Here is a 15,058-nt window from a genome sequence, read left to right on the forward strand (position 1 = left end):
TGTACATATATAATAATGTCCAACTTATATTGATCAAAATGTCATAGTTCACAGATGACTGCTAGTGCATACGTACAGTATTATCGAAAGGTGGAGAAAGGTTTGTCTATCTTTAAGTAGGCTAATTGGACAGAATCGTTTATTTTATACTTAATTTGCCACAATATATCAATGCAAGACAAGCTAACGAGAAAACCTTTTAGAAATAGTTACAAGAGAAAAGTAATATCATTTAACGTTTGTAATGTCAAATAATTGAAGCCTTCAGGTCAGTGGCAGAGCCAAAAGGGGGGGGGGGGCAGCTGGCATTTTTGGGGATTGATCTGGGTCTTTATTGTGTTTTAATAGTCTTAAGAAGTACTAAAACGCACGAAAGCGCATAATCCCTTCAAATATACCTCAAACTAGAAATTTCACTGTCTGTTCCTATGTGTTTTCTATATATGGCATTCTCTCACTAAAATTCGAGTCGAATTTTTAACTTTCAAACGTAAAAAATTATACAATTTCTGTGGATAATGAAGTCGATACAGGAATCTTTAACATTTGCAGCCTTTCGCCCACACGGCCATGCTCAATTGTCCTTTTTGTTCACCAAGGTCTTTCTGCCCTGCATCAATAAAAAGGGCGACCAGATAAGAAAATAGAGGGTATGTCGAGATCGCTTAAAGGTTAACCAGAGAATATCTAACTAGCTGGGGATCCGAAAATCAGAAAACAAAAGGATACATACCCAACGTTAAATAACTACTTCCGAGGATTAACGGAAAGTGGCATTCGGAAATTCTCGGCACTTTCTATCTGTTGACTACAGTTCGGAGCAAACGCAGAACTTTCACAGAAGACTGTTTGAGAAAGCGGATCAGGATGAATCTCCTGTTCAAGTAAACAATGTTTGATTGGCATAACAGCAGAAAGTATCAATTATCTTATCTTCTTTTAATTCCTACGTGATTGGTAAACCAATAATAGAACATCAGAATTTTACTTTTTTCGAATTTACGTCTTAATCTTTTAGAAAATTAAATGTAAATTCCTCTAGAGACTCATTGTATTTAAAGTGTCTTCAATATACAATGATTTACCACGCAATCTATGCTGTAACGAAAATATGCAAAATAATTTTAATAAATTTAACTTTAAGATTCAAAAGAGGATTTATTCTCTATTTATATGCGTAATGGATACAGAGACATTCTATTTGCGCTGTTCCGATATCCATATCACCATATTTGCAATACAGACGTCTAATTTTTATGTGTATAAATCTTGATTTACATCGGCAACAGACATTTATGGAAAATTGTAAAAATAAAGCCGGGTTTTAACATCCGCGATACATAAAAATAAACAAAAATCATCTTCTTTACTTTGTCATTAAAAAAAAAAACCTCATAAATTATTTTATTTGTCCGCTTCACCGATAAAATTCGAACATGAATCCTTAAACGTAGAAACAATGGCAGTGAGAAACATGAGCTTGATCAAATTACTTCACTAAAAAATCCAATTTCCATTACAATTACCCATTATTCCGAACTGAAATAGAAGATTTGATAAAAAAAAACAAAAAATATTAACCTACCATTTGTTCTAGAAACACAAACTACCCAAAAGACAGTAACTGTTAGTTTAAGAAAGGCCATGATATCACTAAGAATTTAAAACTGAGACATAATCAAGATAAACTGTCACAGAGTAAATCACATATATTATGAGCCTAATATGGTCATGCATCGATTATAATCTTATTAAATTGATATTAATGGAAAAAATAAATCATGACTTTTCACCATTGATTTCTAGAGTTACTGCTAATTTATTGACATCGATTATTGGTAAGTAAAATCATACCCATTATTCACAGTTAAATGAACAATATTAAGACATTGGCCCTAATATCCTACACAAAAAGGGTATTAATTGCTTTGCTTAAATGACCAAAGCTGTTTGAAGTGAATTTTACTTCAAATATAAATTTGTTTATCAATAAAAAACTTGTTTATATCCTCCAATTGGACTATCGCCTAATATTTTCGCGACCTTTGACATTTAAGTCCATGGTTCACCTTTTCGGGGGTGGATTTGGGTCTTGTATTTACGTAGGTAGTCTTCAGAATAACTAGAACTGTACGAAAATTACAAATTCTTTTTCAAATATACTTTTATTTATTTCGTTCACAATCTCAATCCTGAAAATTAGGGTATCTTGTTGTACGTCTTGTTAATTTATCAAGTCTTTAATGGTTTTTCGAAATAGTGGCTCTTTAAAAGATAAGTCGTTCAAACACGGATAATTGTCGATACACGAGGAAGGGAAGGCTGAAATTTCAACGTTAAGAACTTACTCCAACCGCCCTCTGTACACCAGAAAGTTGGAGTTCCTGCGCCATTGTAGAACTGTTTCACTGACAATAATATTGTCAATCAATAAGGGCTCGAATCTAAACGTGTGATGCTGGCCACATACAAATCGAGATATAAGACTTAACTTAACCCGTTTAAGATGTAAATATGATCGTGACTGCTGGATTGTAGAAGACGGTTATATAACGGTTTAATAACCAACATAATGAAACATCAACAAAGTGGTACACAAACATTTGTTGACCAATACAATTCATCTCAGCAAAAAAAAATTAAGATCCCACTAAAGATGAAATTCAAAATGATTATTTTTCCTTGTAGAAATCCTTAAGATATTGCCTTTAATAGTTTTATCATGATTTTTAAAGATTATCGTTGGAAAAATTCTTCTCTCCAAACAGCCGGAAAATTAAACCTTTCCGACGAATTACTTTTTATGATTTCTTTTCTCTTTTGATGGCGCCGATATCAGACGAACTTAAATTATATTAAGGTAGTTTTTGGGTTATTTCTCGAGCAGATTGCAACACATGATATTACTCTGACCCAGTGACTTTTCAACCAAAAATTTGAAAATATCCCATTCCTGACAGCAGCCGTGTGTGATGCAATGTAGAAGACTTTATGAAATACGACAAGCTGTTTTTGTTGTTATTTAGCTATATTGTAGCCTGCGTTCTTAATCATATCAAATTGTCATTTCTAACGATATTTACATGTTTCCCTTTCTCAGAATGAATGAAAATAGGAATGATTTTCAGATAAAGGTAGCTCGGGTCGTAAACGCTTTTGGTAGAATCAGTGAGCAACAGGAGTGTCAACAACTGAGGATTAATCGATTGATGTAGTTGAGCAGAAACATTGACGACTGGCATATTGCATTTTTCACCATTTGCCATCAATTGTTAATGTCGCACACTGTATCGCAAATTCGATCTGGTACGAGGGCTGACTGAAAAGTTCTAAGCCTAACTTTAAAAGACTCATAACAGTGACTTTATTCTGCAAAACGTAACCCAAATAAAATCCAAATATTAAAAAAAAAAATACAGTAATCTGATTGCATTAAAAAACTAAAATTAAAATCAATTTCAGTGATTGACCAATCAGATGACTGGAACACTAAAATCATTTTTAGGTTAGGTTTTCAAAGATAAGGCCCTTGGTCGATGGTTTTCAATCAGTTCGCTACATTACTCCTTCCGGGTTTACACACTTTCGCCAGTGTTGCTGCAAGAATGGATGCAGGTCAAGAAAAGATTGTCCGCAGCCACTCTAAAAAGTCATTCACAGCGAAAATCATCTTTAGAAAACAGGTGGAAATCAAAGGGACTAAATCCGGCTATCCGGACATAAATCTGAAGATTCCACGTTTCTGATCAGTTCACAAGATGATCTGGTTCAAAGACAATAATAACACTACAGTAATGTTGCAGTTCTTATTAAATGAGTTTACTTTGTTTAGATGCTTAAAACTATTCAGACAATCCTGGTGATATCGAATACAATGAATGCAATAAACTGTGAATTTGCCAGCCCCCTTCACTCTCCTATTCAGTGAGTTTGCGCTTACTTTGTTTATACGCCGGAAATTCTCGTCAATTTGAACACAGGTAATACATCCTTTAGTTTTACAAATTGTATTCTGTTGTTGCTGTATCTAAGATCCCACACCGAATCCTACCCAGTATATTTCTTAGGATGACCAGAAATTGCAATTTGTTCATCAGTGGAATTAACCTGTTGCCATAACTATACAACAAAATCTCTCTATAATACAATAAATCCATAAACAACTAAGTCATAATGCATCAAATTATGGAAGCCTGCTGTGACCATATTACCCTCGACTTCTCGACGAGAAGGGAATCCATCTTTAAGAGCACTATTGTAGTAATGACCTATGCAATTGGGGTAAAGGAACGGTCATCGTACATTACCCTTCAGAATTATTATCGTTATCAAGTTATCACTTAACGAACACTTGTCTGCAGCACAAATGATTATCTTTGCATATTTTTTAAAAAGATTTATGATCTTTAAACCCGTTATTGAATGTCTGGATACTCGTATCATTTGATAAACACGTACACAATACTGTACTATAAAAGGATGCCTTGAATTCATAGAATTCAGTCTTCATTTGCAAAATAAGGCGCATACAAGAAGGAACCGCAGCTGATTTCCTCTGACAAGATGAGGTTTCTATTGGTTTTGCCCTTGTTGGTAATATCAGTTTCTGGTAAGACATTTTTCTTTAGCATTGATCACTTGAATATTCAAGAAAAAAAACAGCCAATGGTTCAAAGCAAATCTTTAGAAATTTTTTTTCGCGTAAAACGTTTAGTGACTTCAAGTTTCGTATCACAAAATGTTTTCATCACTCATCAGCTGACACTGCACCATGTAAGTTCAAAATGCCTCAAAACTACTGTCAATTTTCCGTTGCAGCCAATGACATCAATACAAATCCACTTTTACCTAAGGATCGGTCAGATGTAAAACAAGATACGCCTCATCAGGATTCACATGACTTCCAGGATACCACTGACAAAACCTTGAGGTTCCTAATTCTTGGAGACTGGGGTGGAACGGACCATCACCCTTACACAGTACATAACCAATTGGCTGTGGCTCACCAGATGAAGGAAACAGCTCGGTCAGAGAAACCAAAGTTTATATTAGCTCTTGGGGACAATTTTTATTATAATGGCGTTAAAAATGTTGAAGATCATAGATTTAAGGTAGGTGGAGGGAGTTGATATTGACACAGGGTAAGTCTCCAAAAGCACTGGTAGTGGAACCAACAATTATGTTAACTTGAATGGATTCAAATTTTCGTCACCTGTTACTTAGCCTATTAGATGACAACTGAGCTCGCTCATGTCAGAGTTATATTACTCCCCAAGCTAAAGTTACTTTTTTAGACATTTTTATTGCTACAAAGTGGAAAACGTTAGATATTATAGACTTTAACGTTTTCAGTTAAACCTTACCGGTGCCCAACCTTTGTGGAAAAAAACACGTTTTGGTCGCTATTTGCACAGACCGGATTCACTTACAACATATGCAGTTATATGCAGCCTATATAATTTCTCTAAATTCTTTTTTGACAATGTACACAAGCATCCATTTAAAGCACATCTGAGCACAGAACAATTATTGTTGCAGCTGTGCTCGTAATATTGCGTTTGGTTCAAATATTTATAAATAAGCCACATATCCTTCGAGTGTTTAATCAAATTATTACATTTGTAGGACACCTTTGAACATGTATATACCGATTCTTCATTGTTTGTTCCTTGGTATGTAATAGCTGGTAATCATGATTGGCGTGGTAATGTTTCAGCCCAGATTGCTTACACTAAGAAATCTACTAGATGGTAAGATAATTAGTTTTTTACTCGGGCTTTAATGACTACTGGTCTTCTACTGCTGAACCCCATATAGTATGTACTGTGGAAATAGGAAGAGTTAGTCAGAACAGCTGCAATACTCGTTTTTTGTCTTTTTTCTACCAAATATAAAATGTGCATAGCATGTAGTACATGCCTTTGGGTCCTTGGTGTGCCCTAAAGTATCAAATGTTTACCACTTTAATGTTATTATCTTTTTTCATACCAGGAAGTATCCATATTATTACTATCCTCTTACATTTACCATTCCTGGAACCCAAGATACCTTCGACATTATTATGACAGATTCTGAGATTCTTTGTGGTCATGTGATGGATGATTTTCATGACACAGAACCGGAAGAACCAAATGATTATGACTTTGCCGAGAATCATTGGAGTTGGATAGAAAGCCATCTAGCGAATTCCAAGTAAGAACTCACACAAGAACTCATAGCATTTCATTCGCGCTTTACGATTTTATCGAAACAAGGGTAACAGTGGGATAACACGCCTTGATTTGTATTTAGTAACTTGAGGGGTAACTCCTTTTTCAGTTCACTATGTTGTACATAGATAACACTTGGGTAACATCGGTATGAATAAGACGCCACACGTGTTGTAGGAAATCGATAGCAAGACGTTCTGTCCACGTCGGTTATGATTTGAAACTGTTACGCATCGTATCTATCCACATTGTATACTACACATTGTCTTTGACGTTGTTGCATTCCATGCTTTGGTTTTGCTTTTCTGATAAATAGAATCGCTTGGGCTATGATCCCTTTATGCATAGAAATATAATCATACTGATAGACAATAAAAATGTTTGTACAATTTACAGATTTCAATAAGAAATGGAGTAAAATAATTCCCTAGACTAGCACAATTTCTCTTACTGCACATTGCATGATGCTATCAACTTCTTTGTACTTAGTAAAGCTCATTTTAGTCGATTTTATTTATACGGATGACTTTGTTTCAGAGCTAAATATCTGTTTGTCGCTGGACATTTTCCTATTTACTCAATAGCAGAACATGGGCCTTCTAAATGTTTAGTAAGTCGGTTACTGCCAATGATGTACAAATACAAAGTCAATGGTTATTTCAACGGACATGATCACGATCTACAGGTAAAATTGCCAGTATTTCCTGTCTAGTCAAAAAAAAAACAGAATTTAAAGGGATTGTAAAGAGTTTTTTTTGTGTGTATTTGAGACACTGATAGCATCAGATACTCACAAATCAACAGCAGCTTTGCGATAGTGGCGTCATAAAACGTTTACTTATAGTGGAATTTCAAGAGCCACAAACGTTTGACTGAAAATTGGAATGGTGCAAATTAATGATTTACAAGACCTCTTCACAATCCCTTTAACATTAATAAATTCGAAGATTTCGTTAGACCTTTAAAGTCCTAAAAGAAATTGGGGTTAAAGCTATCATGCATTAATAACACTAAATTTTATTATTTCTTTTACCCGAGTTTTATAATGGGTGTTTTAGAACTATATAACTGGATAAGCTTGCAACGCCCTCAACTGCCCTTCTTTATAAAACATGATAATTGAAAGGCAGAATGTCACATTTCGTTTGGCTTTAATCTAAGTGATCGAAGAGTAACTTCAAACAACTTGATAATCTGTAATTGAATCCGAAATCTCGGCAACAACCTTCGCCTCATGCTCTATAATTATCAGACATGGTCATTATATTACATTCTGTTGGCTTCAAGCGGCTGTAAATCGAGAAATACAATGACTTGGTCTTGAATGACAAATGGCTTTGTATATATCTGCGCTTTGGAATATTAGACTTCAAGGAAACTAGACGCCGAAGTTGTTTATATAATTCCTTAATCACGCAGCTTTAAATAAAGATTGGAAAAGAAAGTCGGAATCCCGTTACTTTATTTAAACCTTGTGAATAGCTTTCATTTATATGTTATTTTTGTGTAGGTAGTGTAAAAACAATATAATTGAAATTCCGAAAGCACAGACCGAGGAGAAAATTCAGCAGCAACAACTACTGTTTTGTGTAAAACAATTGCGTTTTTTTTGCTCGATGAACAAATCACTTGGTACATGATGATATACTCCATTTCCTTACTTCCAGTTCTTTTTGGAATTACAGGCAATAATAACTTGACACAGTCCTACCGAACCCAAGCCGACGTTCATCCGAATATATTCGTACATTCAAAAACCAGGATTCATTTTTTTTTTTTTACATCTTTCAGCATCTTAGAACAGAATTAAATGGTCATGTGATAGATTATATTGGATCTGGATCAGGCAGATTTGTTAATCCAAGTACAAAACATCGTCATTATGTACCACGTGGATCGTCATTATTTCAATATGGTGACACTCATCATCGTGGTGGATTTGCTTTGGCTGAAATCAATTCGCAGAAAGCAACTTTTACCTTTATTCGTGCTGATGGTCATAAATTGTACGAAACACATAACTATGCCCGCAATGTGTAAACGTAAAACTTTTAACCTAATTTGAAAATTAAAATGATAAATTATTTGTCTGTTAATCATTGTCAGTCGATTGGGAAGATCTGGATTAGGTTTGTTATATTTGAATTCACAGATTAGATTAGATTAAAATATTGAATATATATAATCTTTTCCTCATTAGTATACATTATTGACTACGACAGACAAGCGTATGAACAATATGACAGAAGCCTTAAAGAAACTCACTAGACTTTCATTTTGAAATGAAATGAAATGAGTGGAGTTTTATGTTTTTCTAAAGACGGGCAACGCCACGAGGGAAATCTTGCCAGGACAACGGCATTACCTTGCTCTTTTCCCATTTCCAACTGTCTTAAACATGGGCAACCTGTAGGCCTCGGTTTATTGTCCCATCCTAACGATTAGACGCTTTTTCCATGCCAGGCCCTCTACCTGCATCAATATATTTGCTTTTGTGTGCGGAGAGTATATCATAATTAAAATAACTATATATGCTAAACAAATGTATTTTTGATCATCGAATGTTTTGTTAATACATGTATTTATTATAATTATTCAGTATAAATAGTATGGGGTATAGGGAATTGGTACTATTGGTACCTACTGAATAAAATTTGTAAAAGACAATCTAAAGCTATATTGATTTTAGACTGAGGGTAAATCCATCACGGTCAGAAAAAAAGGACAGTAGATTCGTAACAAGAAATAATTTATTTACTTTAAAAAAAATTCAACAATGAGAAGAAATCTAATTTTCGATTAATTCATCGGAAGAATAAAATAGCACTGATCTATCACAATTTTCGCGGTGAAACAGTTGTATTATATAAGAGTTTACCGTTGCCTTCTATAAAGGAATAGGTCATATTACTTTGCGATATATCCACATATCCAAATCCTCCAAAAGATATAACGTCTGCCCAGAAGAACTTGGACACACCAGCAGGTACATCAGAAGCATGGGATTTATTATTTTCTATAAAGTTACCAGCCCCAGAGAGGAAGAAATTCACAGTTCTATTGTTCTTCGTTTCTTTTAAATGCTGAAAATAGTTAAAAGAGTACAAACTTTAACTTATCTTCAAATAACATACTTCTTACGAAGTTAAGTGAAAAAATGAAGATATCCAGATAACTCAACATGTCCTAATGGTGTATTGGATTCGGAATTAAAATTGTTTTAGAGACCCCCCTCTAACTGGCGACTGTCTATGAAGCTCTGCTGTCTGCAACTTCATAGTTCCAAATACAATATCCCAGTAATGCACGTTTGAAGACATATTTGACCACCTCCCCCTGTTTGTGCAGTCTCATTTCATTAACCGACTACCCTTCATAAACCTTGCTAGTTAATTATATAAATTAAAAATTTCTTATAAAGGAAATAGCTTAGACTCTCACTATCTGATGTTTCCATCAGACTTTCGCTGCTGTATTCAGATGAAACAGTGATAAAAGTACTGCGTTCATTACGCTGATTAAAATTGAGGAAGTAGACAATGTGATAAAATAAAATTAATCGTGATATTGTGATCCGATATCATAGCTAATAGGAATCATACACCCGATAGCCCATCAACTAATACAGCAAAATATCTAGTCCATGGACCGCGCCAAACACCCAATACACCATCAAATAAGCCCTACAGGTGTCTGGTCTTTAGATCAGCTAGCTGCTGTTGGACTATTAAATATCAAACCAAATAGCAGACATATTGAGTTCTGCATCATTAACTGAGAGCATTTATTAAAATAAAAATAATAGTATATAAAATTATCTGTCGACACCATTCGGCATAATGTACTATTAATTCATGAATAAAATTACGAGAATGGGAAACCAGAAACGGGCATACGATTAGTTGGATTAATATGGATTTGCAAATATTTAACATTGCCTTATCATAGATCTTCTTTTATTGTCAATTTCAAATAAAGGGATCAAGGTTATAATATAACTTCTATCAGTAGAATAACATCTTGTTTACAACAAACTTTTTGTCTATATTGTCCTGAGGCCAATCTAGCAAACCTCTGGTAGTACAATAATTATCTATCAGTTCCTCCATCATTAATTAGGATTAAAAGTTAGATAGACCTACCTGTAAATTATGATCATGACCACACATATAAGCTGTAACTTTATATTGATATAACATTGGTAATAATCTATCAACTAAACATTGTGTTGGACCATGTTCTGCTATAGAATATACTGGAAAATGACCAGCTACCAGCAGATATGTAGCACTGAAATATAGCACATAGGAATAAATAAAAGCGGGGGCGTAAGTGTAGATCACTAAAACATAAAATATCAAAATTGTAAGTTGTATTGAGATGATGACGAATGAATGAATGAAAGCAATGCCAGTGTTGTTCAGGAGAAGAAACCCACATTTATGCAAATCGACCAATCTATGACGACCTTTAAACTAAACATATATATGTTCGTATTCTGTGTTTAAATGAATAACCTAATCATACATAATATTATACTGTTTTTACCTCCAAAGTCATATGAAAAACTCTAATGAGAAAAAGTATTTTAAAGACTGAACCTATATTAATAGCTACCTACTTGCTCTTCTGTAAAGCCTGTTCTAACCACTTCCATTGCTGTTCTGAAGCTTGAAGATTATCTGGTTGTTTTGGTTGTGAGTGTTCATAATCTGGTTCTGTATTGCCACACAACTGAACGGTGTCCAACATCAATATATCAACACTGGCATTACTTCCAGGAATTTTAAATGATAGAGGATAATAGAAGTCGGGAAAATTCCTGGAATTAAATTTTATAAAGTTTGACCTTGAACGCAGCATTGGATAAAAATCAAACCGGCCTTCAACAATTTAGTCTATATTTTGTTTCTAGTATACCCCACATATCAACATCGTGGGTTATTCTAACGGGGTACCGTTAAGACAAGTGCTTTAGTAGGCAGTGAAATCCTGTTTGAAAGGGTAGCCTATGCACAGTCCTACATAAACATACGTTAGCAATAAAATAAGTGGTGATTTGATATCATTTCAGTCTTTTCTTCTATTTAATAGACGGGGACAATCATTAAAACTGTTATTTTGTTTTATCGAGTATTGCTTAAGAGATCAATCTCAGGTACACTCGACGTGACTGGGCTTGTTAAGTTGCAATTTTAGATGTTTTGCATCAAGACAATTTGCAAGTAAAGTTTCCTATAACTGTAAAGTTCTTACCATCTCTGTGAATATTGAGAGTAGATAATTTCAGCGGAGACATTACCATAATGGTCGTGATTACCAGCTATAAGATACCACGGTACGTGTAGAGATTTATCTTGGTATATATTTTCAAAGCTCTCCTACAAAAATTTTTTTTATAGTTTAACGAGGATGTTTTAGAACATTCAGGAACTTTTCCGACATCAACAAGAGAAGTCTCTTTCGTTTTTAAGACTTCTCGTGTTTTGTCGCATAATTTTGTTTGAAATTTGTGCTCGATAGCCTTCATTGAAATTCAACCCAACTCGCTAAATGCCTCCAAAAATGTCAATGACTGCAAATCGTTTAAAGGCTTAGGCATTCGAAAGCTAGACAATTAATTGAATATGTTAATAAAAAATAAGAACAAGAATATGAATGTATTAAAGTCTGAAGGTCACGTTATCCACATTCTAATATTCTCAATTACATATTCTAAAAAATACGTGTTGTGTCTAGCTGTCAACTGCCTAAGGTAATAAACTCCTTTCTAAAGGTATGCTAATGAAACTTTGCTTTGCCAAAAAAATCTCGTTTCAGCTTCCCTTATCAATTTTCTACTCTTGTCTATAATCAGAGGGAATTGGTTCAACTTTCTGAAGGTTTGTTTATGTTTACCTTTATTGTAGTTAATGAATTTAATAAGAGATTGGATACCTGATTGTTTTAAGACCCTATATACCATATATATAATAAGAGATTGGATACATGCTTGTTTTAAGACCCTATATACGATATATATAATAAGAGATTGGATACCTGATTGTTTTAAGACCCTATATACGATATATATAATAAGAGATTGGATACATGCTTGTTTTAAGACCCTATATACGATATATATAATAAGAGATTGGATACCTGATTGTTTTAAGACCCTATATCCTATATTTAATAAGAGATTGGATACCTGATTGTTTTAAGACCCTATATACTGTATATAATAAGAGATTGGATACCTGATTGTTTTAAGACCCTATATACCATATATATAATAAGAGATTGGATACCTGATTGTTTTAAGACCCTATATACGATATATATAATAAGAGATTGGATACCTGATTGTTTTAAGACTCTATATCCTATATTTAATAAGAGATTGGATACCTGATTGTTTTAAGACCCTATATACTGTATATAATAAGAGATTGGATACCTGATTGTTTTAAGACCCTATATACCATATATATAATAAGAGATTGGATACCTGATTGTTTTAAGACCCTATATCCTATATTTAATAAGAGATTGGATACCTGATTGTTTTAGGACTCTATATCCTATATTAAATAAGAGATTGGATACATGCTTGTTTTAAGACCCTATATACTATATATATAATAAGAGATTGGATACCTGATTGTTTTAAGACCCTATATCCTATATTTGATAAGAGATTGGATACCTGATTGTTTTAAGACCATATATCCTATATTTAATAAGAGATTGGATACCTGATTGTTTTAAGACCCTATATCCTATATTTAATAAGAGATTGGATACCTGATTGTTTTAAGACCATATATCCTATATTTAATAAGAGATTGGATACCTGATTGTTTTAGGACTCTATATCCTATATTAAATAAGAGATTGGATACATGCTTGTTTTAAGACCCTATATACCATATATATAATAAGAGATTGGATACCTGATTGTTTTAAGACCCTATATCCTATATATGATAAGAGATTGGATACCAGCTTGGTTTATGACCCTATATCTTATATTTAATAAGAGATTGGATACCTGATTGTTTTAATACTCTATATACTGTATATAATAAGAGATTGGATACATGCTTGTTTTAGAACTCTATATACTGTATTTAATAAGAGATTGGAAACCTGGTTGTTTTAGAACTCTACATACTGTATATAATAAGAGATTGGATACCTGCTTGTTTTAGAACTCTATATACTGTATATAATAAGAGATTGGATGCCTGCTTGTTTTAGAACTCTATATACTGTATATAATAAGAGATTGGATACCTGCTTGTTTTAGAACTCTATATACTGTACATAATAAGAGATTGGATATCTGCTTTTTAAGACCCTATATACTATATATATAATAAGAGATTGGATATCTGCTTTTTAAGACCCTATATACTATATACATAATAAGAGATTGGATATCTGCTTTTTAAGACCCTATGATATATACTATCCTGTATATAATTAGTGAATAATTATTGACTTGTTGGTCTTATCCTGTAGTACCTATCAGAAATCTTCAACGTTTCATCAAAATGTCAGCAATATTCCATTAATCTAGAAGAATTAATTAAGGCTTCAAATAATGATTGATCAAATTATCGCATTAGTTTAAGAATAAAAACCAATGGGCTTATGAAATGGAGGATAAAATCCATTAAGCTAATTTGATTAATGAATGTTGAAAAAGTCCTTGGAGTAAACTCAACTCCATTCAAAATATGCCATTTGTATTAATAAAATAGAGAGTAAAATACAGCTTATGTACTAGATGAACTTTCTGTATTGAGTACATGTCCTTTAATATGAATATAGGGTAATTTTGCTATTTTAGGAATTTGTCTTTGGGCCTTAGTTCCTAACCCTTCTGACTATTCGTACCTCTTTTGACGTTTAGGGACAGCTGGTATCCCTTCTAGCACAGTGAAAATAATCAATATTCCATGAATAATTTTCCGGACAGTAACAAATGTTTTACGACCCTTTTCCGGTACCCCTGAGCAGCTTGAAGTTAACAAGTCCCTTTCACCTAAGAAGATTCTGAAGCACTTTTGTATCATCAATCAACAAGTTCTGCTGTAAAGGGGTAATCCGGTTTAAGGCGAAGAAACTTGCACCAGGGAGAGCGTCTTTATACCAATACAACGGAAAGTTGTTTACCAACGAGTCGTACTGCTGTTATTGAAGGGCAATCTTAAAAGGGGCGTACCTTAAATCGTGGATCATTCACATCTTGAACACCATGAAAATAGAAGTTATCACCAAGACCAAGGATGAAGTCTGGTTTAGATTTCTGGGCGTGTTGTCCCATCTGGTAGGCCGTGCCAACTTCAGCTGGTGTTGTGTATGGGAAGAATGGAAGACCTCCCCAATCCCCAACCACCAAAAATCTTAATGAATTGGAAGCTGAGCATCCTGAATAAAAGAGAATAACCAAATTAAGTGTGTGACCAAATATCAATCTGATTATTCCTGCCTCAATGATATCAAATGTCATAATTTTCCATGCCTAGTTTCCCGCATCCTAACAAATCAGTTCCATCAAGTTTATTTGGGTATTGATATGCCATGGACTGCTAAGACACCCAAACGGTATCCAACCATTGGAGTGAAAAGGGAAATAAATCAGAATAGAAATGTACATGCCTGTACATCCAAACGTCAACCGACTGAACTCTATTATAATATTAGCGGATTATGAATTGAATGATGTGTCATCATGACCTCTGGTTACGTTCCAGAATACGTCATGTTTATTCATTACAATTTACGAAGGCGTAGCAGAACATCCGGATTCACGAGATGTCACTCTGTCGACCTTTGGACTGTAATACATACCCCTTTAA

The 15,058-nt window shown here is 33.8% G+C and overlaps 2 protein-coding genes across 2 annotated transcripts; one reads left to right on the forward strand and one right to left on the reverse strand.

The window, feature by feature from the left end:
• Positions 1 to 4,784: 4,784 nt before the first annotated feature.
• Positions 4,785 to 8,249, forward strand: LOTGIDRAFT_118400 (hypothetical protein; the record flags this gene model as incomplete). Its single annotated transcript, XM_009056623.1, has 5 exons — positions 4,785 to 5,111; positions 5,626 to 5,750; positions 5,992 to 6,192; positions 6,747 to 6,894; positions 8,001 to 8,249. The coding sequence occupies 5 exons, from the start codon at positions 4,785 to 4,787 to the stop codon at positions 8,247 to 8,249; spliced, it is 1,050 nt and encodes a 349-aa protein (XP_009054871.1).
• Positions 8,250 to 9,043: 794 nt separating this feature from the next.
• On the reverse strand, positions 9,044 to 14,709 carry LOTGIDRAFT_118056 (hypothetical protein; the record flags this gene model as incomplete). The annotated part of the gene is made up of 5 exons (XM_009056624.1): positions 9,044 to 9,282; positions 10,348 to 10,499; positions 10,831 to 11,031; positions 11,466 to 11,590; positions 14,422 to 14,709. The coding sequence occupies 5 exons, from the start codon at positions 14,707 to 14,709 to the stop codon at positions 9,044 to 9,046; spliced, it is 1,005 nt and encodes a 334-aa protein (XP_009054872.1).
• Between the last annotated feature and the right edge of the window lie 349 nt (positions 14,710 to 15,058).

The sequence above is a fragment of the Lottia gigantea genome (assembly GCF_000327385.1).
Source record: "Lottia gigantea unplaced genomic scaffold LOTGIsca_28, whole genome shotgun sequence".
Classification (NCBI taxonomy): Eukaryota; Metazoa; Mollusca; class Gastropoda; family Lottiidae; genus Lottia; species Lottia gigantea.